A 27703-nucleotide genomic window follows, 5' to 3' on the forward strand; every position below is an offset into this window, starting at 1 on the left:
GTTGCACGGGCCTAAACAAAATGGAAAAAAATCTCATGCATTGTTGTTACCTGATTTGACAGGACCAGTGACCGAAACCGCAAGTAACGAATTCATCTCCCTATCTCGATTTAGATAATTAGATTCTTTATCAATTGTTTTTTCCTCTTAAATTCTGCTTTCATTGTTCTTTTCTTCTGCCATAGTTTTATTTGCTGGTTTTCTATTTTGTGTATATTTTTACTCCATAGTTTACATCCAATTATAAATTAGTTGTTTATGGTATGAATAGCAATAGGCTATATATTATTACTACAAATTGTGGTTGTGTCAGTGGTTGCTACTTATTCTGTTTTTTCTTTTATTGGTATTTTGATGTTTATACCTTTCATAGGGGTATATAACCTAAATAAGGTGTTCATTTCATTTTGTTTTAATTTGTTCATTTCATTATGCAGGTTTAGCTCTCGGGTTCAAGGGATGTCTAAACTGATTGGGCATTTTTTTGGCCTTTCAGATGCTCGTGTATTTATGGCGTTTAGGTAAATTTTTTTTTTTTTTTTGTAATGAAAAATTTAGGTAAGGGTAGGTCTACCCACTCCCAAGGTCAGGACAAACCACAGATCTCGATGAGGGTTACATTGGAATTTACAGATCACCTACCAATGAAGGCTAAATTTTGACGGAGTGGGAAATCGAACTTATGAGATTTGAGATTGTTATCTGGTTTAGTGAATCCTAAATTATATGCCCAATCTACTAATTGATATAATGTTTCAATTCTATTGAACTTTCTATTAGAGTTGCTAAGTGAAGGGAAATAAAGAGTTCAAAATTGGATATATTACTTTTTCTTTGCTGTTAAATTAGAGTTGCTGACTGGTTGCTTTTGCTTGGTGCTAAATTAGGCTAACGGTTTTTAAACATGTTTCTCTTACTGCATTTATTTATGATCCCGAATTTCAGAGATTGAATTTGATTTATTTAGTCTTGGAGAATTTGAGTTATTGAACTTGAAACAAAATAGAGCCACTTGACCTTAGATTTGAACTATATGAGTATCTATATTGATAACGCCTGGTTGATTAGGACTATTTTCTGTAGATAATTTGAGATATTATGCTGTAAGTAAAGGTATTAATATATACGGTACAATCATTAATGAAATATAACTGTTTTTTTTTTTTTTTTGTTAAAGGAGCTTTTATTTTTTATTTCCCTTGGGGTTTATAAATTGCCAGAACCGATTTCGGTTTCAGATATTAATTTCAAGGTCTCTGATTGAATAACAAGGTAATTCACGAAGCATTAATGGAGCTATGCCAGACAAGGCTACCGTTATAGAATGCATCTCCAAGCTATTGAGATGCTCCATAATTAATTCTACGATTCTACTCTTCTATTTCATCATATTGTTTTAATTTACTGAAATTATATTCCAATTTGTCTGTATATATGTATAAATTCCATTGACTTTTTGAACAAAATATGAATATGAGCTGTTTTTTTTTAGGATTCCATTTTGTTTAGGTGTGCTGATGTAAATATTGAATATTGGTTATATGGATTTCTTGAAATATGGCAATTGCAAATCGTTATTGGGGATGGTTTAAAATTTTTTGGAAAATTTACATAGAAATATATATTTTTTTAAAATTGCTTATAACTATATCAAATTATTATTTGAATTATGTCAAATTAAGAAAATGATCATTTTCTTAAATTAGGTATAAAACATAAATTAGGATATATTTTAAGGACTATGATTTATAAGTTAGGAGTTTAGATATATTTTTTAGGATTAGAATGTATGAATTAGGGTCTAAAAATTTATAAATTAGGGTAAAACATATATATATAATATAAGAGATATGCAAAAACACCCATAATCCCTAACCTTGACGGTCAAGAGTAATTTAACGTTAAGTTGGGTTAATTTCAGACATAATTATGAAACACATATATTTTGTTCCTTATTCTGCACAAATTACATATCTATTGGTTCTTAATTTAACGTTACAGTACACCATTTAATTTTCTTAATTTTTTTCACGTCTGATCTTATGTTTGTGATGTGTTACTAATCAGTACCCATGAAGTGTAGATAAAATTTATGATCCTAGAAGACAGTTTGATGAATGATTTTTCAAATTGACCCAACCTATTAATGTTAGGGGTAAAATTGCTCTTGGCTAGATGTTAAGGATAAAATTGCTTCTGACTGTAAACGTTAGGAATATTTTTACACTTTGTGTTAAAATATAGTGATTTTTTTAGAATTAAATTTTGTAATATAATTTAATTATAATTTTTATAATTATTTTTTTTGTGTTAAAAGCCCTTTAAGGCCGTTATCTTCATTAATTTTAAGTCAAGTATCATTTTGTGAAAAAAAAAATTGTCATGTTATTTTATTGTTTTTTTAATAAAAAAAGTTAAAATATATAATTATATTTAAAATATAGTTTTTAATAAAATTTTAATAATATAAAGTAAATTATTTATTATAAATTATATTATTTTAATAAAATTATTGGATAATATTTATATTTTTCTAATTTATATTTTCATTAATAATTTTTGTAAATAGATATATTAATAAAAAATTGAAAAAGAACCATGCATTGCACGGATGTAAAGCTAGTAATAGTATAAAAGTAGGACCAATTCCTTATCATTATTATTGATACATTTTCCTCGCATTGCATTTCTCTGCGTAATCGTTTTTCTTTTCATCTTCTTTTACTTTTCTTCTTCAATTCTTTCTTTCATTATGACTCCATATTTCGGTCACCTTTTGATAGGGTGAAAAATCTCTATTTTTTTGTACGGTTTTCAGGTGTTTTTATGGTAATTCCAATAAATTACCATAATTTTCCATGATTTATTTCACTTTTATCAATTATTTAGTTTCTACAATTTCTCATGCTTTATACCACACTTCCAATAAAGTCATCTTCTATTAAAATGGTAATTTTTTAATTTGAAGATACATTTCTTTAGTGTCAATTTAGTATTTTTATGTAGATATTTTTTGTTTTGTGAATCCATATAATAGAACGTAACTTCTTCTTTTTTTTCACTCAAATGGTAAAATAAAAGGTTTTTTTTGGTAGGATTGAAAAACAATTATAGATAGATATTTTGAAAAAAAAAACTAAGTTAACTTCCATTAATAATAACAAACACAAACAGTTAAAAAAATAATAACAATATAAATATATAGCGGAATGTTGGAGTTACAAGATGAATTGTTAAAGCAGTAAACATTAGTTTTGCTATTGTTAACTAGTAGTTAGGAATTGGTTAGTTTTGGCGGGATTATTTGCTTTGCTGTCAACATGCTTTAATCATGTTAAAGGTAGTATATAAACCTGTACTGAGAAAAGGATTAAATACAATGAATTCATACTTCCTTCTATCATCTGTTCTTATGGTATCATAGCATGGTTCTTTCTTCATCGATTAATGGCGAAAGGTCGAAGGATCAGAGAGATTCCGTTTGAGGAACGGTTTCCGTCAGATGATGAAGAAGAGATCGTAGCGTCTTCCAGACGAGGAAGAAGTAGAGAACGCGTTTCAAATCCACGAAGAGGAGGAGATCAATTCCTCGATCCTGAGGCAACAAACAGAGAAGAAGGAACTCGTAATCAAAACATTGCAGATCAAGAAATTGCAAACATGAATAACCTAATTTCTCAGAATCAAGATAATCATGGTTTAACGATCATCAATTTCCAATTAACCGGAAACAACTACATCTCATGGCGAAGAGCTGTTATTCGCGCTCTCACTGTCAAAGAGAAAAGCAATTTCATACTCAAGGATGAAGAAGTGCCAGAAGAAGGCTCAACAGATTATCAGAAATGGCTTAAACAAGATTGTATAGTTACAGCCTGGATAATCAACAGCATGTCTAAAGAGATTGCTGAGGGTTTTCAGTATGCTTCAACATCAAGAGAATTGTGGACAGATCTGGAACATCGCTTTGGCACAAGCAATGGACCTATGCTCTACAAAATTCAAAGAGAAATAGCATTGTCTGTTCAAGGTAATGCTTCTTGATAACATTGTGATATTATCCCAAGGACCAAAAGGGATATTCGCCTAAAGAACGCCACGTGGTGGTCGCCTGATACGGGAATTCCGCGACGTATCGAGGTAAAGAGATCCGACGGGCGGGTCACCCAGGACTCGCCAAGAGAGATCCGCGGAAGAACCTGTGAGGCGGATCTCCGTAAGCTCTCAATTCGCCATTGGAACGGCTGGGCCAATCTAGCAATAAAGACCATTAATGAGCTATCAATTAGTTAACCGTCAACTTAAGGGTAACCCGTAACCGCCATTAATGGGGCATTAATGGAGACTCTCTAGTTACTGGAAGTTACAACTTCATGACTATATATAGCCTACATCTCTGGCTATCAAGGTACACATTCACTTACCCTTTGTCAATTCAGTTTGCACTCTTGTTCTTCCTTACTGACTTTGGCATCAGAGCTTCCCCTCATCGAACCCAACGATGCCCCCACAGGGACGGAAGCTGATCGGAATTTCTCCATAAGTCATCACTTCTATACTTCAATATTTCAACAAACTGAAACATCTGTGGGACGAATTGAGTTTTCTAACTCCTATTCCCAGTTGCCATTGTGGAGCCTCAAGAAATTGTGACTGCAATGCTTTTCAGCGTATGGCAGAAACACTTGAGGATACCAAACTGGTGCAGTTTCTCATGGGTTTAAATGAAAGCTATGAACATGTTAAGAATGAGGTTTTATTGATGGAGCCATTGCCTAACATCAATAAAGCTTATTCCATGTTATTAAAAGTAGAAAAACAACATGAGATAGCAATTGATCAACATATAGAGGTAGCAAACATGGCACAAACTGGAAGGAAAAATAATGTTGCAGGAAATAGGAATAAAGGCAATTCTAAAAGCGATAAACAATGTGACCATTGTGATATGTCTGGACATACTAAGGCAGAATGTTTTAAGCTTGTTGGATAATGGGTTCAAGCAATGCAAGCAGAACTACATGCTTTAGAAGAGAACCACACATGGGACATAGTTCCATTACCAAAAGGGATACGACCCCTAGCAGCTGGATGGGTTTATAGAATCAAATACAAATCAACAGGAGAGGTGGAGAGGTGCAAAGCAAGGTTAGTTGCTAAAGGCTATAACCAAGTGTATGGAGTTGATTATCATGCCAGTTTCAGTCCCGTGGCAAGACAAGTTACAGTTAGAACTTTTCTAGCTATTGGTGCTGCACGAGGATGGAATATAGAACAGATAGATGTAAATAACGCATATTTACATGGGACACTTGATGAAGATATATATCTACAAGTCCCTCAGGGATATGATAAGGTACCAAATGGGTATTGTTGCAAGTTGGTTAAGTCTCTTTATGGGCTTAAACAAGCTGGTCGTCAATGGCATAAAGAGCTATCATCACAACTCTTAGATTATGGTTTTTCTAGATCAAGGAATGATCACTGCTTGTTTACTCAAGTTACCTCAAATTCATTTCTGGCAGTGTTGATTTATGTAGATGACATCCTTGTCATGGGTTCTGACCAATTTCTTATTCAAGATGTCAAGGATTATTTACATTCACTGTTCACTATAAAAGACTTGGGTCCAGCCAAGTATTTTCTTGGAGTGGAAATGACAAGAACAAGTCAAGGACTACTGCTTACACAAACTAAGTACATCAGAGACATGTTAGTCGATCCAGGGCTTGAAAATGCTTAATCAGTCACTAGTCCTATGTTAATTGACTCCACTCTCTTATCAGATGCAGGTGTCACATTAGATGATCCTGGCATATATAGAAGATTGGCACGGAGACTACTCTATCTCGGTTTTTCCAGACCGGACATTGCATATGCTACCAACCAACTAAGTCAATATATGCAAAAACCATGTCAGCATCATCTGCAAGCTGCTCTTCATGTTCTCAAGTATTTGAAGGGATCCATGACATGTGGATTGTTTTATCCAAAGGACTCTGATATTACACAAATAGTTTCTTACTGTGATGCGGATTGGGCAAGGTGCAAAATAACGAGGAGATCTTTAACTGGATTTTGTATTATGATAGGCAATTCATTGATCTCTTGGAAGACAAAGAAGCAACCGACAGTGAGCAAGTCATCTGCTGAAGCCGAGTATAGGAGTATGGCAGTGACCTCATGTGAATTAAATGGATTTCTTATCTGTTAAAAGATTTTTGTCTTCAACCAAATATGCCAATTCCGATGTATAGTGACAGTCAATCAGCAATTGCAATTGCTAAAGATCATGTCTTCCATGAGAAGATCAAGCACGTTGACATTGATTGTCATGTTGTTCGTGAACATATTGCAAATGGTTTTGTTTCATCCTCATTCATATCTACAACAGAGCAAATTGCAGATTTATTCACCAAACCGCTAAGCTCTGCTCATATGCTTCCTGCTTTGAATAAGATGGGTTTTGGAAGGATAGATTCATCTTGAGGAGGGGTTGTTGGAGTTACAAGATGAATTGTTAAAACAGTAAACATTAGTTTTGCTATTGTTAACTAGTAGTTAGGAATTGGTTAGTTTTGGCGGGATTATTTGCTTTGCTGTCAACATGCTTTAGTCATGTTAAAGGTAGTATATAAACCTGTACTGAGAAAAGGATTAAATACAATGAATTCATACTTCCTTCTATCATCTGTTCTTACGGAATTAAACATGATGATAAATTGCACTAATAATTATTGAAACTAGGCGAAAACATGTGCGATGCACGGGGTATGAAACTTTTATATAATTTAGATAAATAAATAAATTGACATATTTAGTTTTAAATAATATTATATCATGCTATGAAAAAAATTTATATTATATATATTTGAAATAATTTTAAAAATTAATGATAATTCAAATTAAATTAATTTTAAAAATAATTGACTACTTTTTTCTTATAGATTTTTAACTAAATGTATATATTTTTTTTAATGATAATTCAAATTAAATTAATTTTAAAAATAATTGACTACTTTTTTTTATAGATTTTTAACTAAAGATGAATGATTTATTTATTTTTACAAAATCAATGATTTGTACTTTTTATGAATTTTAATACATTTTCATATTCCAAATATTCTGTGAAACAATAATAATAAAATAGCAGATTAATTAAGAAATATATTAGAATATAATAAAAAACCAAAAATTGAATTAAAATATAATTAAAATTAAATATTATATTTATGATACAAAAGAATTACAATATAGGTTAAACAAAAATTGAATTAAATTACAATTAAAATTAAATATTATATCTACGATACAAAAGAATTACAATCTATGTTAAAATTGAAGCAACATCAATATATTATTCTATAAACTATTACAATCAATACTTTTCTAATGTTGTATATGAAGAAACTTTATCAATTCAATATGTTACATATAAAAAAAATAAAATTCGTAAGAATTAGTCACAAATTCATCTTGATGATAATTATTTGGTTGATGGAATTTCATGATCACCAAGTATTCGAATTCAATTATTCATTCTGCTACAATAACCCAATATATCTAATTGAATCAGTTTAAGATGATGATTTCTCCTATTTTCATCTCGTAATATCTCATCAAGACATTCGATCAATTTGTTATTCATTCTTTCACTATATAGAATATCAGTCATACTCGCAGACATCACTTATTTGACTTCATTAATATTTTCTAATAATTATATATTCTTGAATTTTGTAAGTAAGAAAAACAAACAAAAGAATTGAAAAAAAAATGAAGGGACGAAAAAGATAATTAGGAGAGAACCATCTTCCTCTCGGGTTTTTTTTTTTTTTTGAAAATAAGAAAGAATGTCGAGACATAAGCGTATAAAGAGGAAAGTGAAAATATTTTTTGCCCATTAATTAAACATTTTATTTTTTCTTAATGAAATATTAAGTCCATAAATTAATTTTAGTTAAATAGAATTAAATCGCAATTGTAACCACTCAGTACAAAAAAAAACGTTTTATAATTAATATGTGAAATTAATTATATTAATTAGAATCATTATGATCAACATTTGAGAATTTGAAGAGATTCAAATAATAATATTTTCTTAATTAATATTTTTCAATAATTTGTCCTATGATCATATTTCATTTTCATCTGTTAAAAACTCTTCAAATACTAACAATTTTGTACGAACCATAATATAATAGTTAAAAATTATATAAGCCAATGTTGCAAAAGCAATTATCTCAATATCCATAATTAATGTACATTTTTAGGATTTTGAGCATCAAAATTTATTTTTATTTACCTTGATTTTGAATTCGTATCTAGCATAATCCACATTCTTCAAGAATAAACATCTTATCAAGCGTATTAGACACTTACAATCTCCTTGTCTAGAAAATTGGAAAAAAAATAACTTCTTGATAATAATAATAATAATAATAATAATATAACATAAGTTATATTGAAATAAACTTCATTGTAAGTATAATATTCCAATATGTCTTTAATATTTTATTTAATATGTCTCAAACTTCAATAAACAACTATCGTGTGAAACTTTATATCTATTTGTACCAAAATGCATAAAAATAAAAAATATAATCCATATCAATTAGCTAAACTCAAACTAAAAAAATGAGTGGATTTCAACATGTTCCGTGTCACATCCGTGTCCTTAATTTTAATTATTATACCCTAACATTATGTTACACTACATTTATTTATTGATTGGAGAGTTAATTGGGTATTATGGATATAGTTTGGAGGCTAATTTCATATTTTAAGTGTAAAATTAAAAGTTTAGGGTAAGTTTTAAAAGAAGTTAAAGTTTAGAGGGACCAAATATGATGTTTTCCCTCATTGGGAACCTAAATAGCACATTTCAATGTAGCTATTTCTTGAACATCATCACATAGTCTCCCCCCAAAATATCTCTTGTTCATCCTCTCCCTTTCTCATTCAAACACCAATATTACCCAATTACAGTGATTGTTTGATATCCGGAGTTTGCATGGTCCGATTGAACCGAATTTTTTACAGTAGATTCTAGACATCCTAATACACATTGTGGACGGTGTGATTTGATTTGGAGGTTTTTAGCATGGATTCGTCCTAAGCAGATTAGAGGGGAAGATTTGAGGCTTAATGTGTTTATTTTCTCAATTATGGCTAAAGTAAGTAATTATCAACTACCCTTTTGAGTTTTTATGTATATATATGTATATACAACTCTATATTTTTCATAAAATTGAATTTTTGTGGTGATTTTTGACATGCATTTGATTAATTGGAGTTTTTATGAATTAGTGTTTAACATGAACTTAAAGTTAAGTTCAAGTAATGATATATGTATTTGCATGTCAATTTCAACCTATAATATATGTTTATGTATACATGATTTTAGTTTGGTTTTGATGAACTTAGTATATTTGATTAATATTTATGATATATTTGATATTTTGAAGAGTAGAATTCAAAAGAAAGTGTATTGAGAAACTTTATTGATAATTGGTTTGTGATCAAAGGTATATGTATATATAATAAGTGGTTTTCTATAAATTTATTTTTAAAAGTAAATTTGAGTTTTAATTAAAGGTTGTTAAAATATTAATTTTGATGAAATTATGACTTATTGAAATAAAGTCTATATATGATGATTTATGTGTTATTTTTAAGAAATTGAAGTTAATATTGATAAGTATAATTTTTTTAAATTATTTATTGGTGATTTTAGTTCAATCATGATTTATGATTTAATATTTTGGAAATTGATTGAGTAAAGGTATTGAGAAAAATTTATGATGTTGATTTATGAGGGCTATATATATATATATACATATTTCTGATTTTAAATTATATTATGAAATTATAATGTTTTTAGTATCCATCAAGAGTAATCCGGATAGGTGGTTTTTATTAAAGTCCGTATTTAGTGAGAAATACGGCATGTGTACACAGTTGGAAGACCTATCGGGTATGGCAAAGAAGTGTTGAATAAGACCATGCGGGATAGGCAAATTATGAGATATCTCGATTCTATTATATTATGGGGATTATCTCTCGGATGGATACGGTTTGCGAAGTATTTATTGAGATACAGTTTATAAAATATTTATCGAAATACGATTTATGAAGTATTTATTGATATACGATTTGTGAAGTAATTATTGACATAACGATTTGTGAGGTATCTATTGAGATATAGTTGATGGAGCTTTTATTAGGATACAGTTTATTGATATACGGTTTATGAAGTATTTATTGATTTACGGTTGATTTGAGTAAATGGTTAATTACGAACCTATTTATTTTGTATAGTTGAGATTTTAAACAAATAAAATATATATATAGCTATTTTGGATATGAGTTTTATATTAAGTGTTTTAATACAGCGATTTACATTTTGACTATGTGTGGTATTTTGAGAAATGATAGCAAGCTTATGATATTTTAAAGTGCATATTTGGTTAAAAGTACTACTTTGAATATTTTATTATGGTTTAATCCATAAAGTGTTCATTTTTAATAATATGAATTTTATATGATGCATTTTGAAAATTAAACTATAAATATAGTTATTTTGAGTATAAGTATTTTATGTAGTTGATAATTGCTTACTGAGATTTTTGTCTCACCTTTTTAAATGTTTTAATGTTTTTAGGTGAGAAAGTACATGATATAGAGAAGATTATCGATCGATTAGGCGAGGATCGGAAGTTGTTGCTTATTGTTAGAATTATTATTAGAACTGTAGTATTTAATTGTAACATGAGGAAGTTGGTAAATATGTTGAGGTTTTAATGTAATAGGAATATGGATTTGTTTAGAATATACATTTAAGAGGAATACCCAGAAAAGTGATATTTATTATATTTGGAGACTATTAAGTGTTGATTGTGATCTTTCTATTTTGCACCTGATGCCGATTGGGGTCGTTCCGGGTCGGGTGTGACATTCCGAATTAGAAAAATTAATTTAACTTCAATTAAAACTAAAAATAGAGTTCATAAAAAGCCGAAAATTTAAATTTTAGTTAGAGTTAATAATCAAAACGATAACACCTAGGAACATATACTAAAAAAGAATGCAAATATACAAAATCTTTATTTTAGTCATTTTGAAAAATAAATAAATAAAAAAGAAAACATGGATAAGGTAGCGAGAGGTATGGAATCTGAAAAACGACAGAAATGGAATTTTATCTCGGAAAGATGAAACTATAACAACAATTGTTTAATAAAAATAAAACAACAGCACAATTGAGAAAGCCAAAAATTAAGTTCATATAAAGCCGAAAATCTAAATTTTAGTTAAGAGTTAGCAATCGAAACGATAACACCTAGCAACATATACTAAAAAAGAATACAAATTTACAAAATCTTTATTTTAGTCATTTTGAAAAAAAAAAGACAAATAAAAAAGAAAACATGGATAAGGTAGCGAGAGGTGTGGAACCTGGGTAACGACAGAAATGGAATTTCATCTCTGAAAAATGAAACTATAACAACTATTGTTTAATAAAAAGAAAACAACAACACAATTGAGAACAAAAATAACTACAACATATGAAAAAAAATCGAATAATTACCTTGAGAAACATAAGAATTTCTTGTAATTTTTGACACTTTTGTGTTTTCCGGTTTTAGTTGTTCATGCATCTTCTATTTCTGTCGAATTCTTCAATTGAAGCTATCAGTTTGAAAAAAAGACAAATAAAAAAGAAAACATGGATAAGATAGCGAGAGGTATAGAACCTGGGTAACAACAGAAATGAATCTGAAAGATGAAACTATAACAACTATTGTTTAATAAAAATAAAACAACAACATAATTGAGAACAAAATAACTACAACATATGAAAAAAATCGAATATTTACCTTCAGAAATATAATACTATCTATCGTGACCAATGAATATAATGGTGAAATACTATCTATCATGCTTTATATAGAAGTTTATTTGTAACTTTTGGATTTCCTTTACTTTGTGTTTTTTCATCTTCCCGTAACTCTTGCTTTCTTTTATTATTTTAATTAATAGACTAGTAATTATTTAATATATTATAAATATAAATTTGTTATTTTTAATTAATTAAATATTTATTTTTAATTAATTAAATATTTTTAATCTGATTTTTTACTACGTTGACAACTCATCCAAAAGACCTCTAAAACACTTCTTCTCATTTCTCTCTGCTTCCGTAATTATATATAGTATAGATTTAGGATCAATTTCAAAAAGTTACTGAATTATACTTTTTATTTCAATAAAATCATTCAACCCAATTTAGTTAGAAAGTCATTGGAATAGAAACATAACAACCGCCGGAAAGAATTATGTTACTTATAACATGACAATCATACGACAACCAAAGCTAAGAGACACTTAATTTTTTTTTTTTATTATGTCATGTGACAGTTTCCCTATGATTGTAGTTGTTATATCATACGTAAAAGTTAATTATTTCTAATGCGGTTATCATATAACTATTCAAGTGATTTTTTTCTGCTTGAAATGATTAAAATAACTTTATTAAAACAAAACGAGATTTCAAAACTTTAATGACGATCTGCGCAATTAAGCCTTAAACATGGCCTTAAAATTTGATAAGAGAAGCATGAATAATTGGACAAAAATATTATTAATTATATGGTGAAATATCAAGAGGGGGTAGCAGCCCAACAGAGAGGCAAGTCCTGTTCAAAGAAGGGTGGAGATTTCAGAATTGGATTTCTTTCGAAGAAATTAACTGGCTTCAAATCAAAACTTGATGATACTGTCGGCATTACTGGGAAATCCTCCTGGCATGGTATATGATGAAATCCCAATGTGTACCACACTACTATATCTCTATTCTCGATTCCACGATTCCTGTTCGTAATCACGTAATCACAGTTAAAAAAGTACCATTCATTTCATTTACATATCAAAATATATTTTTTTATTTTAAAATAAGGTTTTAATAATACTCTATTATTAACGGATTTTTATGTTCAAAACTAAATATGTTCAATGGATTGGGTCGGATTGGACCTAATCGGATTTTACAATAATATTTCATTTAAACCCAACCCAATCTAACTTGTACTACATTTACACTAGATCTCAAACCCAGTCGTCCAAGTAACATATTTATATTAAAAAATTAAATTTAAACTACAGTTATAAACAATAAATATTAAAGAAAGTTAAATTTAGTTAATTAATTTAATAAAACTTAATGAAAATAATAATAAAAATCAAATCTAGATAATAAGGGAAAGATGGGTAAATCCGGACCAGGTTTCGATGTTTTAGACACGAACATCAAATAAGCATATCAACGCAGTCATAAAAGGCGACTTGGATGTGCCAATGGGCCTATAAATAAGTATAATCAAATTGATTTTTTTTTTACTATTATGGATTTAAAGGGGTGTTTGGTTGCTAATTTTCATGTTTATGTTTGCCTTTACACGGTGAGTTTTATGTGTTTGGTTATACGGTTCCTATTTGTCTGTTTGAAAAGTTAGTATTTTCCAACATCAAACAACAACAACAAACAGTAGATAAAATAAACGGGTCTAATATGATTTTAAAAAATCATGTTAAAAGAAATATCATAAACTCATTCCACTAAAATCAAAATGATGAGAAGACATTTTTAAATAAAATAAAATAAATAAATAATAATAATTAGCAATTTATACCTTTGAGACCATACAGCAAGTGTGTCATCTCCCTTGCTTTGATCCACAAGAAGTCCACCAGCCCATTGTTCACTCCGGTTATACGGAGTAACCCATATCTATCCAACCAAACCAAACATCATTAATATTATCAAACAACAAACACTTCCACTCCCCAAGCATGTTCCACAAAATCCCCAATTATTAAGCAATCCTTCAAACATCAACTCAACAAATAAACAAGTACCTGATTATTTGTAAAAGCACCTCTTAATTGCGGAGGATCATCGTGATCAAGCAAGCTAGCTGAATTCGCATTAGGAACAACCTTATACCCAGCTGGATTTCCTAACCTAGATTTCCTCGAAGGATTAACTATATGAAATTCCGATGGATCATAAAGCTTAAACTTAATTTTCCCATCTTCCTCTGTTTTAGCTGTATGTCTTTTAGCTCTTAAGTAGCTTTTTCTCGGTGATTCCCCTGGTGAAGTTTGTTCCTTGACAAAATGAACATTGACGAAGGAATTATTAGTGTCATCAATGTCCATGTCGAGATAGAATGTGACATAATGATCATGAACTACACCGATAACATTTTCCGAGACTAATGGGCTTGACATTGCTTCGTGGTTCGGTATGTCGTTCACATTCTCGTATGGTGTTCCTTTCACCATTAGCATGCCCGAAAGTGATACCTAGTATGGATAATGAAGAGCATGTATAATGTTAGCAAATTGCCTTGTAGGAATTTAATTTTTTTGGGCTTTGATAGACAAAAATCTGTTGGGCCTAGATCAAGTCAGGCCCAAGTCCGGCCCAACTCAAGAAAATATTAATAGGATCAATTTTCCCCAAAATAAATTTCAGTATATCAATTTAAATAGCAACTTGCAATTTTCTTTTATCAAATTAATCCAAAGTCGCAGGTATCAGCTTCTAAATTATATTTCTTGTTGTTTTCAATGCTGACATTGTGACTTTGGATTGATTTAATTAACAATATCAACTTGATACTCAGTTTATTTTGATAATTTTACTTCTTGACCCGAAATTGAAAATCTATACGATATAAAATTTACCGTAACGTGAATTAAACCATCGGTCTGAAATTCCCAGTCAAAAATGTAGTCATAATTTCCCACCGATGCTGTCATACGAGCTACAAGTGTAACTTTTGGTCTTGATTCCCTAACCTGTTACACAATTTAATCTCAACTTCAATATTAACTTTATTTAATTAAAACATAATTTAATTTAGACCATAAATAAAAGGTCCACCATGTTCAAAAATACCCCTAACGTTTTGGTTCTGGAGTAATTTTACCCCTAACGTCTAAAATGGTGCAATTTTACCCTTAACGTTTGTAGCCAAAAGCAATTTTACCCTTAACGTTGATAAATTGGATCAATTTCAGAAATAATTCATCAAATTGTCTTCTCGGTCATGAATCTTATCATCTACAATTCACATATGCGTCATTTTATCAGTAACAAATCATAAACATATGCTGGGATGTGAAAAAAAATAAAAAAAATATATACTGTCTTTTGTATGAATTAGATAAAAAAATTCAAAAAATTCACCGAATTTGTAAATATTAATCTCGAATTCTATTATTAAATTACAAAAAACATGAAATTCTTTTTTTAGGATGAATTGATATGCAATTGGTGCAAAATAATGAATAAAAACATCTGTGTTTTATAATAGTGCCTGAAATTTACCCAAATTACCAACGTTAGGGGTAAAATTGCTCTTGGCTACAAACGTTAGGGGCAAAATTGCATCATTTTAGACGTTATGGGTAAAATTGCTCATGACCCAAAACGTTAGGGGTATTTTTGCACCTTAACCCTTAAAAATATCACTAAATAAAACAAAATTGGAATAAGATCAAATTAAAAAAAAAAATTGAAGTACGTACCTGTAAAGGGATTTCCCAATGACGCCAACTAACATCTCCAGCATACCGTTCGAACAGACAGATCATATTGGGTCTTACGTACGGGCGACCATCAGCAGAAACAAAAACACCATCCATATACTGCGCATACCTCGGACAATCATTCAACGGAATAAGCGACATACTTGTAGCACCAAGCCCAAACTCACCTGCATCCATATACGACTTAAAGTACCAATTCTCATCCGGATCCATGTACGGCACAAACAACTCCGAAGCAAACCCTTTATACATCACACTCCTGAAAACCCCACTCTCAGAATCTCTAACCATGGCTCGTGAAATCACCATACCAGCCCTCTGATCAGCCTTCAAATGAAATACCCAATTCCCCCATTTCACCATATGCCCATTCTCTATTCTAAAGCTCGGACCTTTTGGCTGCTCCATTGAAATTGGGTTAATTGATTCAATTGGGTCATCGCCACTTTCTTGACCAGGGGTATATCTGTAATCTGTGTTAGTCGCTTTTGGTACGGGAATATCTCTTCCGGTATCGGAAAATTTAACAACTTCTCTTCTGTCAATGTCGACTGTTATTGTCAAACCTTCGAGCGGTCTCATGAAGTAGTTCACAGTGTCTTTAATGGAAAAACACTGTACTTTTATTATCCGTCTCCCTTCCTCGTTATCTCCGAACCAACCCGGGGAAGGTGTGGCGCAGGATAAATCGGAGAAGCTCACACCTCTGGCGGAGGCTGATACGTTCAATTCTGGATAAGACATTGCTACTTGAGCTGCGATTTCCGTGTCTTCAACAGACAACATCGGATAACCTGAGACGGAGGTAATAATTTCATGGGTTGCGACTAAACCCGAGTCTAGGTCGATTGTTAAGGCGTGAGTTTGTCTGTCCTGTAAAGCGATTACATATGCTTTTCTCGGAGGAAGAGGGTCGCCTTGTTTCCAGTTCAAGACTGAGTCTTTATCTGGCTCGTCGAGTGATAGAGAGTGAATTGAAGCGAAAGAGTATAGAATCGGTTCATAGAATGAGAGGATTGAGTTAACTCGGTTGATTTCTTGTACAGTGAGTGGGTCTAGTGGGTGATTTGGGGTTTCGGTTAAGTGATCAATTGAAGTTTGGGTGATTTGGGCTCTTGAAATTGAGTGGAATTTGGTGAAAATGGAGTTGCACCAGGGTTTGGAGCAGCCTGAAAACACTATTTTGGGAACTGGGTAGTTGAGATATGTGTAGAAGAAGAAGAAGAGAGTGAGAGAGATGAAAGCTAAATGAAACCATGAACAATTTTCCATGGTTACTCTGGAGATGAAGAACAAAAAGGGCTAAGGTTAGTTGGGATTAAAAAGGAGAAAGAATGGGTGTCAAAACAAAAGATGAGCAAAAATGGCAGATTGGGCTAAGTGATATGATAGAATAATATACCCATGACCTCTTAAGCTGCAACCGGAAATGGACAACAATAATGGAGTGGTTTAATATAAAAATAAAAAGGTTTCATATATCATTTGGCATGAATTTGTTAAAGAAATTGATTGGTTTTTTTTTTAGGTTGGTATCTCAATTTGTATAAAATACTCAATTAGTTCTAAAAAAAATTTCACATTTTTTATTTAGCAGAGATTAATATTTTTAAATTTAATAAAATATTTAAATATTTTTATACAACTCGTTTAAAATACAGTATAATTTTTTAATTTAATTTTAATTTTTTTCACGTCTATTTTAATTTTTTCACGTCTATGTTATGGTTTAATTTTTTAATTTAATTTTAATTTTTTCACGTCTAGAATAATATACAGTATAAAATGACGCAAATGTGAAATGTAGATAATAAGATTCGTGACTAAGAAAGCGGTTTGATGAATTATTTTTCAAAATGACTAGATTTGCAATGTTAGGGACAAAATTGATCTTGGATGCAAACTTTAGAGGTAAATTTATATCATTTTATATGTTATGGGTAAAAATTTTCCTGATTGTCAACGTTAGAAGTATTGTTGCATAATATTCCATAAAAAAAATACGGTTCAAAAATACTCTTACTGTTAGCAAGTTTGGTCAATTTTAGACATTATTATAAAATACGGATATTTTGTTCCTTATTCTGCATCGATTTCATATCAGTTTGTTTTAAAAAAAGATTTCATATTTTCTTTGATTTAATAATTGATTGGAGATTAATATTTAATGAAATTTTTTAAATTTTTTATCCAACTCGTACAATAGATAGTATATTTTTTAATTTTTTTTACGTCTAATCATTTGTTTATGATCTGTTACTAAATAGTGATAAAAATGACTCACATGTGAAGAGTAGATGACAAAATTCATGACCGATGATACAGTTTGATGAATTATTTCTCCAAGTAACCCAACTTGATAACGTTAGGGGTAAAATTGCTCTTGACTGCTAATGTTAGGGGTAAAATTGCACAATTTTAAACATTAGGATAAAATTGCTTCTGATTGTAAACTTTATGGTATTTTTTCACCTTATCCCCATAAAAAAATTAAAAGTTGTTCATAATTTTTTTAATTTTAGATATAATTTATATATTAATTTATTGATTGATTTTAAACATATACATATGGTCATTTTATATACTAACAACGGCTGTTGATCATAATTTTATTAAACACTAATAATCAAACCACAAACAGCAAAAATCTAACAGTAACAATAAACAACAAACAGTAAACAACACAGTTGAACCAAAAGGCGCTTAAGTTCATATATTTGAGTGGTTAACACCAACAAATCAAATAATAATAAAACAAAAATACCAACAAACCAGATATCATATCAATACAGTAAGTTCCAACAATATTATATAATAGATAGTAAGTTTTTTGTTTTGTTACATCTATTATAGTAAGTTAGATCTATATTATGTGATATGTACGGTATATAAATGGCTTAGACCACTATTGGTCCTCAATTTCAAAATATTGATTTTTGTCCATTATCTATCTAAAATCTTAATATTTTCCCTTTGACATATTATTTCCATATTATTTCCGTTTTATATTACATGTTTTTTCAAAGAGTTGTATAGAAATTAAGGATATTGGAAAAAAACGTTGTTACCCTTATTTATTGATTCCAATATTTATTTATTCTATAATAAGACCATTATTCTAAGGGTATTGCTATATACCGCAATTTTTTTTCCACCCACCGCACTCTTTTGACATTTATGCCCTTGTCATAATTTTTTATCAAAAACCAAAACTTTTTTTTTCTCTCTTTCTCTCCCAAGCCTAAAAACCCTAATTGGACGAAAATAGGCCCGAGCATTCCCGAAGACCATGATTTCGTACACGAGGTAATCCTACGATATAAATTTAAATTAAAATTTCGTTTATTAAATTTTGAATTTTTTTTTAAATGGATTTGGCCTAAACGGGCGCCGCATGCCGCTCGTCCGCACGGCCAAACGGACGAACTGCCCGTTCGGCCGTGCGGACGAGTGGCATGCGCCGCTCGTTCCACCAGCCGAACGAGCAGCGCGCGCTGCCCGTTCGGCCTGCGGAACGGGCGGCACGCAGCGCTCGTTCCGCCGTCGAACGAGCAGCGTGACCTGCCCGTTCTCACCTACGGTGGAACGGGCAGGTTGCCCCTTTAGCCATAATTTGTCCAATTTTTTGCATTTTAACGGGGCAGCCTGCCCGTTTAGTCTATACGAGGCCCGAACAAGATCGGAATTGTAATTTTTAACGTGCAGACTGCCCGGCTAAGCCCTAAATTTATATTTTTAAATTTTTACATGTCTTGTTACTACCTATTATGCACCCGAATGCCATTTTTTAACATTTTTGTGCGTATTGTTAATATATATTATGCATTTTTTATATATTCAGGAACCGTTAGAAGATTGGCAACCTGACGGCATTGATTACAATTCTCGTTTTATAACGGACACCGTTTTCCCTTCGTGTGAAGATGCTGTTACTTGGGCAAAACAGGTAGCTATTCGAATTGGGTTTGAGATTATAATATCTTCGCATAAAAATGGTGGAAAGCAAAAGCAATTGAGATGTTCACGGGGTGAACGCTACAGAGGGAAAACAGATGACGCAGGGTTAATACAAAAACTAAAACTAAAGCGTGCAGGTGTAAATTTGAGATTAAAGCCTATCAACGGTCAGACCTTACTGGTTGGGGGATAAAGGCTAAGGCTGGATTAACTGGTCAGCACAATCATTCGTTACGTGTGTATCCAGAGGGAAGTCGGCAGATGAGCGGACTCAGTATCGCATCTAAATTAATCGTTCGTGATATGAGTTTGGCTCAAGCAAAGCCTTGTGCTATTTTAGCAGCCGTTAAAGAAAAGCATCCTGAAAACAACCCAACAATTAAACACGTCTACAACTATAGAGATAATATGAGGAAGGATGGGTTCGAAGGTAGAGACTTGGCTAGTCAGTTCTATCATATTGCTCTTGAGAACAGGTATGCTCATTATACGCAAACTGAGGGTGATTCCAGCGTCATTACACATGTGTTTATGGCACATCCAGAATCAGTAGATTTATTTAGGACTTATCACTGGTACATCGGCATTGATTCAACGTACAAAATGTTTCAGGTTGATTCTGTATTGATCTGGATTGATCCAGTTAGCTTTATATATGTTTCTGATTGATTTCTGTTTGATTCTGGATAATAAACAATCACTATTTTGACTCAGTTTTATTCATTCGAGTTACAGGTTGTGTCTGTATTGTGTCTATATTGATTCTGTATTGATCTGGATTGATCCAGTTAGCTTTATATATGTTTCTGATTGATTTCTGTTTGATTCTGTTTAACAAATAGTAATTAACAACGTACTTATAAAATTAAAGTACTAAAATACCAAGTACATAATAAAAGATATTATCTGAATGCCAAAAAGTACTAAAATGCCAACGTCCATATACTTATAATAAAAAGTACTAAAAACACAACACAAATCACTTGGCCGAATTCCAAGCATCCAAAATCTGGTCGTACGACTGTCTCCATTCAGTCGCAACATCCTCATCAAGAAGGTTCATCGCGTCCAATGCACCTTCTCCCCAGTTAACCCAACGGCTAACCCACTAGCAAAAGAAATAACCCAAAATGAATAAATATCACTTCATTTAATATAATTTGATAATTGTAAATAAATTGATTAAAAATTAAATTACTTACCACTTCGCTATTCGAGCGAGTATGAATAACCGGTCCGGGTGCAGGCATATCCGGTAGTAGCTGAGGGTGTGAATGCAGGCAGTACCACGGCATGCACTGCTCCTCACAGTCCGAAGGAGTCCGTGCAAGAGTGAACCGAGACAATATAAGCATGCAAGCCTCGGGAAACGAGGTCCAAAGATCCTCCGCCATATCGGTGGGCACTTCTACCCAATACTTCAAGCTGGACCAAGGACGTACGGACTTCAACGGCCTCAAGATCGGTCGGGGTATGGTTTGCACGTAACCTAGCTGGCGAAGGCATCTCCCCGGCATATACGGCTCGATCACATCCCTGTAACGTATCCATCCGGCGTATATCATCCTAGGGGTATGCGTAATGACATCAGGACCATACGGCATCCACATCACCTACAGACATATACAACAACATTAGCATACAAATAATACAAGTAAATGAATTTGGTTTTTTTAATTAAATTGAAATTGTACCTCATCACAGTCAATCTATCAAGCCGGACGCGATATGATTTCAGTCGATCCCCACTCTTCTCCAACGGTATAGATGGCCACATGCAAGCCCTCGGCATCGCTGGATCCAATGTGACTCCCTCCCGCTGAGGCCTGAAGCACAGGAAGTACTCATAAATCCATGCCTGAAGCAGTGTTAGACAACCCGTGATCTGCCCGCAGTCTCCTCTGCTAGCAATACCTAGATGACGGTATAGATATGCTAGTGCAGCTGAGCCCCACGAGAGTCCAATGGCTCCAGATATAGAGTCATGTACCTCCAACAGACAAAAAGGTCGAATGCGGTCCCCACTCTTATCCACGAACAATGTGCAACCGAGCATCAGAAACGTCCAAGCAGTAGCCTGTGCATCAGTAATCCGATCTCCTTGACAATAATCCAGGGCTGAAGCTGCTCGTATACCGCCATTATAGTAGTGACCCTTCAGCAACTCCTCCCGAGTCATACCAAACAACTCCATCACACAAGACTGAAGCTCCTCAACACTCGCATCAGCAGTCACCATAGCCCCATCGATGGGGATGCGCAAAATCTGCCACACATCATGCAACATAATGCTCATCTCACCAAACGGCATGTGAAATGATGATGTGTCTGGATGCCACCGCTCCATAAAGGCCGCAATCAGGGGCGCATCGATGTGGCCATACATGATATTGGGTAAATGGGACAATCCAGTTGACTCTATATGCTTCTGGATCTGCTGAGAAGCACCACCGCACCATACACACAGCTTCCCACAATATACTGATCGTGTCTGACACCTGAGGAGGCCCCTATCCTGCCCGCTCCAGATAGCATTGGCAATATATCCCAGGAAGCTCGGGATCACAAGACCATCAGATGGACCCCCAGGAACTGGGGTCTTCACGATCCAGTCATCCTCTCCATCACTCCTCGAGCGCCTGCTGCTACCTGAAATTACAATAAACTCATTTATTATATTCGTATATTTTATAATAATCACGAATAAATCACATAATAATAACTAAATTTAAATTTCTCACCCGAAGACGACCCTACTATAGAAGCAAAACGTCCGTCACGACCCCTCGGTATGGTCTTAGTAGGTACTCGCACAAAGGATGAACTCTGAGGAGGCATAGAGTCATCTCCGTCCATCTCCACAGCATCCGCCATCTCCTCAGGCTGTGCCCTCTGGGCATCCCCCATCAATATCTGCTCCGCCCGTTCCCTCCGGGCAGAGGCAGTCACAACACGTGACCTTGTATGTCTCTGTCCAGAACGGGCCTCAGCATTATCAGCCTGTAAAACCAAAAACATTTTACACATATAAACAAATAACGCATTTTTATTTAAATATACTCAATTTCTCATTTTTCGGTTTTTTTAATAATTTTGCATTGCTATAGGCCGGGTCGAACGAAGTTATTTAAAAAAAAATAAAATTCCGGGCCCATTTTTGCCTAAACAGAGCGCCGCAACCGTCCAGCCGCTGGGCCGAACGGTTGCGGCGCTCGTGTCGGCCATAGGGCCGACCTGGGTGCCGTGCCCATTCCACCTTACGGTGGAACGGGCAGCGTGCACAGTTCCACCGTAAGGTGGAACGGATACGCCGCTCGTTCGTTCAACCGTACGGTGGAACGAACGGCGGGTGCCGTTTCCACCAAGGGTGGAACGGGCAGTTCGTCCGTTCCACCCGTGGTGGAAACAGCACGACGCCTCCGTTTAGGCTATATTCATACGGGTTCCGCCTCCGATTCGAAGGCGGAACTCGTGATTTCGGAGTAATGTTAAACAAAAAAAACTTACCGGAGCATTCATGAAGCCTTTACCCGCTCCTGGCTTTGCCGGCATGTCATTTTAGGTCGGGTTTTTTGAAAATCCAAAAAGCTAGAGAGGATTTGAGAGTTTTGAGTTTTTGAGTTTAAATTATGAGGAGGGCAAAATTGTCAAAAAAGTGCGGTAGAAAGTATAACCATGGTGGTATATAGCAGCCCACTTATTCTAATTAATTTCCGTAAATCCGTATTTTATAACAGAAAAAAAGATGACTTAACGTGTACTGATCATATAAAATGACATGTAATATGAAACAAAAAAAAAATCCCTAGAAAGACATGTAATATGAAACGGATGTAGTAATATTTATCATCCCACTTATTAAAATTGGTAAAAAATCTTAATCAATATAGATGGTAATTTAACAGTTCTGTTAAAATTTTAATAGGTTTGCTAAATTTGTATGGATCGAGTTTCTATTAGTTAGATTAATAATTTAGCGGTCAAATTCTAACATTTGGATAGGTCAAGAGATAAATGTTACTCCCTCCTTTTCATATTACATGTCTTTTAGAGAGAGATACCAAAATTAAGGATATTAGAAAAAAGACATTGTTACCCCTTATTTATTGATTCCAATATTTATTTATTCGATAATAAGTCTATTATTGTAATTAATTTTTGTAAACCCACGTTTTATAGCAGAAAAAATAATGACTTAACGTGTACTAATCATATAAAATGACATGTAATATGAAATAAAAAAAAGAATCTCTAGAAAGACATGTAATATGAAACAGAGGTAGTACTAAATAATAACTCAAATAGGAAAGATAAATTGATCAATAATACTTTAAACCCCTATATAAATTATATAAATTGTCTTACTAATGGTGTGATTGGATGGAAGATTGAAAAGACTTACCAAATGGAGCGTTAGGCTATGTTTGATAACGATTTTTCGTACTTAAAATTAATACATTAAGTGCTTATTGGTTTTAAACTTGTTTGATAACACAACTTAAATATTTCAGATAAGTCACAAAAATAACTTAAAATTTTAAGTTGAACATTATCAATTAATATTTTTAAATTCAGTACTTATTTTTAGTATTTTCAAACGGTTATATCATTTAATACTTTAAGCATTTATAATGATATGGTAATTAATGGCTTTTGGGCTTAGCAAACAAAGACCCAAGCCCATTAAGTAACCAAACATCGATCCAGTCCACTAAGAAGTCTCCTTTCGAAAGCATGAATTAAGCAATATGCAAGAGGAGTTTCAAACTTCAAAGGATGCGCTCAACTCTACTTTATTGCAAAATTATGGGGTCTAAAGCCTATAAGGAGCTGACATGTGTATAAGCACACAAGCTCAATGGTAAATAAATATCTATAAATAACACATAAATGGGAATAGAAAGTATGTGATCTAATATTCATCTCTCTACTACTATATTTCTTTCAAATTGGTATTCTCTTTAAGATACCTCACTGACTTAAGCATCAGATAGGATTCGCCGGATTGCGGCCCTTGTCTGACAGTGTTTTGTGTTCTCATGTCATCTAAAGTCATCTCTTAAGGCAATTTGGATATTCTGATATCATTTGGTGCGGTGAACGTGGACTTGATCTCACAGAAAGATGGTTTATATTCATTCCTTAGTAGTTTGTCCCTCAATTGAACCTCTTCTTTAGCAAATTACTTCATCGGTGGTTCATTCTTCGGGTCCATTCAGTCAAAGAATTGAGGATATGCCTAGTACTTTAGCCGTATATAATCGTGGCTTGGTTGATTCTACTAAGCATCTGATTCCGCCTATGTTCGTTATGTCAGTATTGAACCAACAGATTAAAGCTTGTTTAGGATCACTAGATCCGGAACAACGCTGTTTCATAGATAATCTCACTAAGCAGTTGATTTACAACATGGGCTCAGTTCAGGAGTAAATGAATATTCTCCGTGGAAATCATGCATTTGGGGTTAAAGGAGGCAAAGAAGGCAAACATGTATGAAGAAAGGTGTGGCTCCGTTGCTTGTCCTACAAGACATACACAACTAAGAAATGTCCTGAAAAGTGAGGGTTTTCTGAAGAGTCCCAACCATAAATTATTAAGGGACGATCTAAGGTAAGATAAATCAGTCCTTAATACTGAGGACGTCATCACTCACCTTCACCGATCAAGCCGGTGCCAGGGCAGGAGGGTTCAAGATCCCCAAAGTAGTGAAAAAACGTTCGTAATGATTCCATCGAATCTTTGATTCGTCACTACGAGGCTCACAAAAAGAATTTGGCAGTTTCCAAATCTCCTGATCGTCGTGGCCCAAAATGGCCGAAGTGGAAAGAAAAAGATTTTTCACTAAAGGAGGAAGTTCTTAGTCTTATTAAGGGCGGCAAGCAATGAAGGAGGAAGGATTTCAGGCTAAAGGCTCAGCAACGATTGAGACGGATACTCCATTAAGGACCGATATCATGGGCCAACCAATGCCAATATCCTCTTCTCAAGGATTATAATGGAATGACTGATCCAACTCTTCACATTAAGAACTTTCAAATGACACTCCAGACTACAACTACTACTGATGCACTCATGTGTAGACTTTTTTCAACAACTTTGAGAGACTCACCCGCTTATTGGTATGACCAACTTTTACGAGGGTCCATTAGATCTTTTATGCAAATGTCTCAAGAGTTCTACGATAATTTTATCACTTCCATTCATGGGAGTAAAACCATGCAAGATTTGAACTACTTGGTTCAAAAGCCAAGTGAATCATTGAAAGAATGGGTGGAACACTTTCAAATAGTAGCAATTCAAATAAAAAATTTGAATGTGAATGGAGCTGTCGAGGCTATGGCCGGTAACTATCGAATCAAAGACTTGTCTAAAGAGTTAACTACTCGAAGACCTCAAGCATTTCTGGATCTAATGAGAAGAGCTAGGGATTTCTTTAAGTGGGATGGCTAATGATTGAATCCTTTGTCAAAGGAAATGTTGAGTTCGGTCCATCAACCGAAGGAAGGAAGTGGCAACATAGGCAAAGATGAGCATAAATGATCTAAGGAATAAGTATATCGAAATTATGTACCTTTGAATGCCTCTAGGAAGGAAGTCATGTACTGGGTAGAGAGCAATAGACAACATATTCAATACCCGCCGAAGCTTAAAGCTTCGGGTCGAAGAAAAAATGGTTTGTTTTGTGAATTTCACAAAACTGAAGGCCATGATACTGAAGACTGCAGACAGTTGGCTGCTGAATTGAATAAGATGGCCGAAACAGTCAAGTTAGACAAATTTCTAAAGAATGCCATTAAAACTAAGGAATCCAAAGACAAGTAGTATGGTGAGAGAGCTACTAGAGGAGTTATTAATGTCAAAGCGGGCGGCCCTAGTGAGGATCGTTCTGCTAAAAAACGCAGGATGGACAAAGGCAAAGAGAGGATAACTAAGCTAATCAGAGCTCTAGAAACAATTTGGTTAGCCGAAGGTAAGTCTGTTCAGATTGCTTCAGAAATCCTGGAGCAGCCGAAAGCTGGTATCATTTCCACTCTAAAGACAGACATCCAAGCCTTTGCTTGGTCTCCAGCTGATATAACTGGTGTATCTCCAAACCTCATGATGCATTCTTTAAATATTCAGAAGGATGCTCCTCTTGTCAAGCAGAAGTTGAGAAATCATGGGGTGGATAAGCAACAGGTCATCAAGGCCGAAGTGAAAAAATTGCTAGATTGTAACCATATAGCAGAAGTTATCTACTCTTATCCTTTGTCGTGCATTGATATGTTGATTGATTCCATTACTAAGAAGCTTCAGGCATGCATTGGGAGTAATTTGATAAGGACAAAGGTTAAATTTGTTTAGCACGGCCACTACGCCTCTAGGCTGGGGAAATCTTACCTCTCAATCTAGATATTGGGTGAATAAACCTAATTTTATGGAGGAGGGGGGAACATAAGCTCTTTCATTATCCTCTGGGAGTGAAATTGTCATTCGTCAAAGCCAGGCATGCTTCTCTTTAAGAGTTCTCAGGCGAGGGGGAGGTAAAGTAGATGGCTATTCAGGAACCCTGGGATTTATTTTTCTAGGTTTGGCTACCTTTTCAACATTTTCAACATCAGCATCACTTGTGACTATAACATCAGTTGTGACTATTTGTTTTTGTTTACCAGCGCGAGCTTTCTTGGTTCCATTTTTGGATGACGAACCAGCCATTTGAGTATAAAATGAAAGAAACTTAAATGAAAGAAAGAAGGCACAGAGACTTACAGTTTTTAGCAATGAAGGAATTCACAAGGAGCAATGAGGGAAGAATACGAAAGTGGGATCTTTCTCTTCAATTTATGGAAAGACTGGGAAAGAGGAAACATTTCTAATTTTATTCTTCTTGGGGATCAATAAAGCGTGTTAAATGGTAATTATTAAATCCATAAAGAAGGCGGTTCATTAATGATTTCAAGATGAAGTCATAGATGTCAGACGTCTTTTCAGCGGACTAATCGATGAAACCCTAAAGGATTACATAATAAAACCAGAGGGACATCTGATACGGTATCGTTTAATTGGGTCGTAAGTCAAAAGGCTTATACTTCATACCAAAGTCAGCACTTGGGCCTAGTCTAATTAAGACCCATGGACGAGCCTAGCT

General features: G+C 33.4%; 1 protein-coding gene across 2 annotated transcripts; it reads right to left on the bottom strand.

Moving 5' to 3' along the window:
- Positions 1-11603: 11603 nt before the first annotated feature.
- Positions 11604-17028, bottom strand: LOC136213472 (amine oxidase [copper-containing] gamma 1-like). Of its 2 annotated transcripts, none has more exons than XM_066002828.1 (5): positions 15598-17028; positions 14752-14865; positions 13918-14367; positions 13692-13789; positions 11604-11691 (listed from the first exon to the last, which is right to left on the bottom strand). In XM_066002828.1, exons 1-5 carry the CDS (start codon positions 16888-16890, stop codon positions 11682-11684), a joined length of 1965 nt encoding a protein of 654 aa, XP_065858900.1. In that variant the 5' UTR covers positions 16891-17028; the 3' UTR covers positions 11604-11681. The 2 variants fall into 2 exon arrangements, with proteins under 2 accessions (XP_065858900.1, XP_065858899.1); XM_066002827.1 differs by lacking the exon at positions 11604-11691 and adding an exon at positions 12557-12873.
- Between the last annotated feature and the right edge of the window lie 10675 nt (positions 17029-27703).

This window comes from Euphorbia lathyris, chromosome 1 (genome assembly GCF_963576675.1).
Source record: "Euphorbia lathyris chromosome 1, ddEupLath1.1, whole genome shotgun sequence".
In the NCBI taxonomy this organism is placed as follows: Eukaryota; Viridiplantae; Streptophyta; class Magnoliopsida; order Malpighiales; family Euphorbiaceae; genus Euphorbia; species Euphorbia lathyris.

Coding starts and splice junctions, on each gene's coding strand:
- LOC136213472 (XM_066002827.1), bottom strand. CDS start 16,890: ATGGAAAATTGTTCATGGTTTCATTTAGCTTTCATCTCTCTCACTCTC. Junction 14,866..15,597: donor ATTGGGAAATCCCTTTACAG/GTACGTACTTCA, acceptor ATTGTGTAACAG/GTTAGGGAATCAAGACCAAA. Junction 12,874..13,691: donor CTTGCTGTATGGTCTCAAAG/GTATAAATTGCT, acceptor GATTACGAACAG/GAATCGTGGAATCGAGAATA.